The sequence below is a fragment of the Sinocyclocheilus anshuiensis genome, unplaced genomic scaffold, assembly GCF_001515605.1.
Source record: "Sinocyclocheilus anshuiensis isolate Anshui unplaced genomic scaffold, SAMN03320099.WGS_v1.1 scaffold2148, whole genome shotgun sequence".
Taxonomy (NCBI): domain Eukaryota; kingdom Metazoa; phylum Chordata; class Actinopteri; order Cypriniformes; family Cyprinidae; genus Sinocyclocheilus; species Sinocyclocheilus anshuiensis.
The window spans coordinates 1-2,400 of record NW_015546208.1 but is presented as its reverse complement, the minus strand read 5'-3'; the positions used below and the strand labels follow the sequence as shown (position 1 = coordinate 2,400).

The 2,400-nt window shown below is 40.1% G+C and overlaps 1 protein-coding gene across 1 annotated transcript in view; it reads right to left on the bottom strand.

The window, feature by feature from the left end:
- The window catches only part of LOC107701440 (serine/threonine-protein phosphatase 4 regulatory subunit 3-like), a 7,303-nt gene extending 6,960 nt beyond the window's left edge, over positions 1-343 (bottom strand). Inside the window, exon 1 of the mRNA XM_016503444.1 lies at positions 230-343. Coding sequence (XP_016358930.1) covers positions 230-325 — 96 coding nt within the window. The 5' untranslated portion in view covers positions 326-343. The remainder of the gene's footprint in view (positions 1-229) is intronic.
- Between the last annotated feature and the right edge of the window lie 2,057 nt (positions 344-2,400).

Below are 2,400 nucleotides of genomic sequence, written 5' to 3'. Positions count from 1 at the left end.
GAGTGTGTGTGTGTGTGTGTGTGTGTGTGTGTGTGTGTGTGTGCGCGCGTGTGTGTGCGCGTGAGAGTGAGTGAGTGAGTGAGTGAGAGCTTGTGTGTGTGCGTGTGTGTGAGTGAGTGAGTGTGCGTGTGAGAGTGAGTGAGTGAGTGCGAGTGCGTATGTGAGCGAGTGTGCGAGTGAGTGAGTGAGTGTGCGTGCGAGTGAGCGAGTGTGCGAGTGTGTGTTGTACCAGCTCTCTCCTCTTGCTGTGCTCCGTGGCTTCATCTGTGAGCTGAGCAAACACCTCTGTCAGGAACTTCTCATCCTCCTGAAACACACACAGCATTACTGAGCTGATCAGACAGTTTACCTGTGATTACAGAGTGCCTGATTTGATGCAGACTTAACAGAGTGTCAGTACTGCATCTGATCGTGTCTGAATGATCATGGAAGGTAAAATAATGATCACAACTATTACATCATTTTAATTCTGCATCCCGTGCCAGTAAAACACAGCCCAAAGTAGCACAATGACCATGTCCCGAACATCAAAATATGTAATTTCCATCCCTAAAATACATATTTTACAGTCACTGTAATGCACATTGACCATAAACACAGCTCAAAGCAGGGCTCCAGACTGCGACCAAATGGTGGCATTTTGTGACCATTTTTTCTGCCGGTGCGACTAATTTTTGTGAGCGGTCGACTGGCGCGACCACCGCGTTGTCCAACTCATAAGCGCTGCCATTTCTGTAGCATATGAGAAACATCAAACGGCAAACGAAACGAAAGCTAAACTAAACTGCGCTATGTTTCAATTGCGCAGCGCGGACCGTTTATCAGCTCGGACCGTGACGCAAACAAACTTGTCTAAGCTCAGAACGGCTTTACTCGGGGAGCCAATGTTGGTTTCGCGACACTGTAACTGCACAGATGCACAGTGCTGCAAGATCTAGTGAGAATCATTCAAATTCTGCACAGAATTCTCTGTTATAAACAGCGCTGACACACCTCAGGAAACCAGAAGCGGTAACGCTAACTGTAACCGTGGTGTTGTGGTAGAAATAGTCGAATGCATTGCATCGTTCATTTCAGCGTTTGTACAACCTTCTGAGAGAGTAATTCAAGCACTTTTCAATGACATTCAAGCATTTCACACAACTATTTCCAGCACTTTAAAGCTCTAAACTGATCCAGTATGAATGTTATTTTTAATGGGATGACCAAAATATACTTTGTGATGAACAAACACTTTTGTAAAATAAAATAAAAAACACATCAAATCACAATTATAACCAGTAGACGGCAGCACACTCTAAAAAATGCTGGGTTGTTTCAACCAACTTTGGGTCAAATATGGACTAACCCAACCGTTGGGTTAAATTTTTACATTACATTTTTAACCCAAAAGTTGGGTTAGTCCATATTTGACCCAAAGTTGGTTGAAACAACCCAGCATTTTTTAGACTGGAGGAGCACTTATTGGCTTATTAGTCATTCATTTCTACTTTTTTCCCCTATATTTTGAAATTAATAAATCACTATTATAAAATATCAAATCATCAACAAATCAGATTTTGTCAGATTTTTAAACTTTTGAAGTAAGAAAAGTCACAAAGTGCCTTGAAAAACAAACTTTTCTTCAATTTGCTACTAAATCACACAATCACTGAAGTTGGTCAGTTCCATATACTAGAAGACTACTGGTACATTTAATAAGAGTGGAATATATAAATTTTCTATATAAAAATTAGATTTTGCACTTGTAACTGTTGTTAATAAAAGTACATTTTGTATGCATCTTAACTCAAGTTTAGTGTTTTACTGTCAAATCTGTATAAACAATAAACAAAAGAAAAATAAACAAGAAATGAACGTAATATTATTAGTAACTGCACTTATTAATGCAAAACAATAGTAATTTTATGATTAAATGACCTCTATTTTAATACTCCCGCACACCACCCCCAGCGCCACCATCTGCAGAACTTAGTGGCGCTGGTGCCTCTGCTCTCAAATGCTAGTCTGGAGCCCTGTAAAAATAAAAATAATAAAAATGCGGATTTGACAATCCTGCATCCAACACAAGCTGCAGGAGTCAGATTTGACTGATCACGGGTCAAAAGTAGTGGTCGACCCATATATCGCCCGATATTTAGCATTTTTTAAATATCGGCATCGGCCAATAAGTTTTCCTGTTTGGCCGATGCGTTCGAGGCGGGACTTTTATTTTGACGGCGCTGAGAACGGCAGTGCTCACATTCTCCCTCGTTCGCTGTCGGCGTTAACAGTTCTGTCTAAATACGGATAGAAGTCTGTCCAATAATCAGATAGAACAGTTAAACAAAGGAATTAAAATGTATACCAAAAGTCTTATAACGATTGCTTTTATAGTATTAGTAATAGAAAGGCAAACAT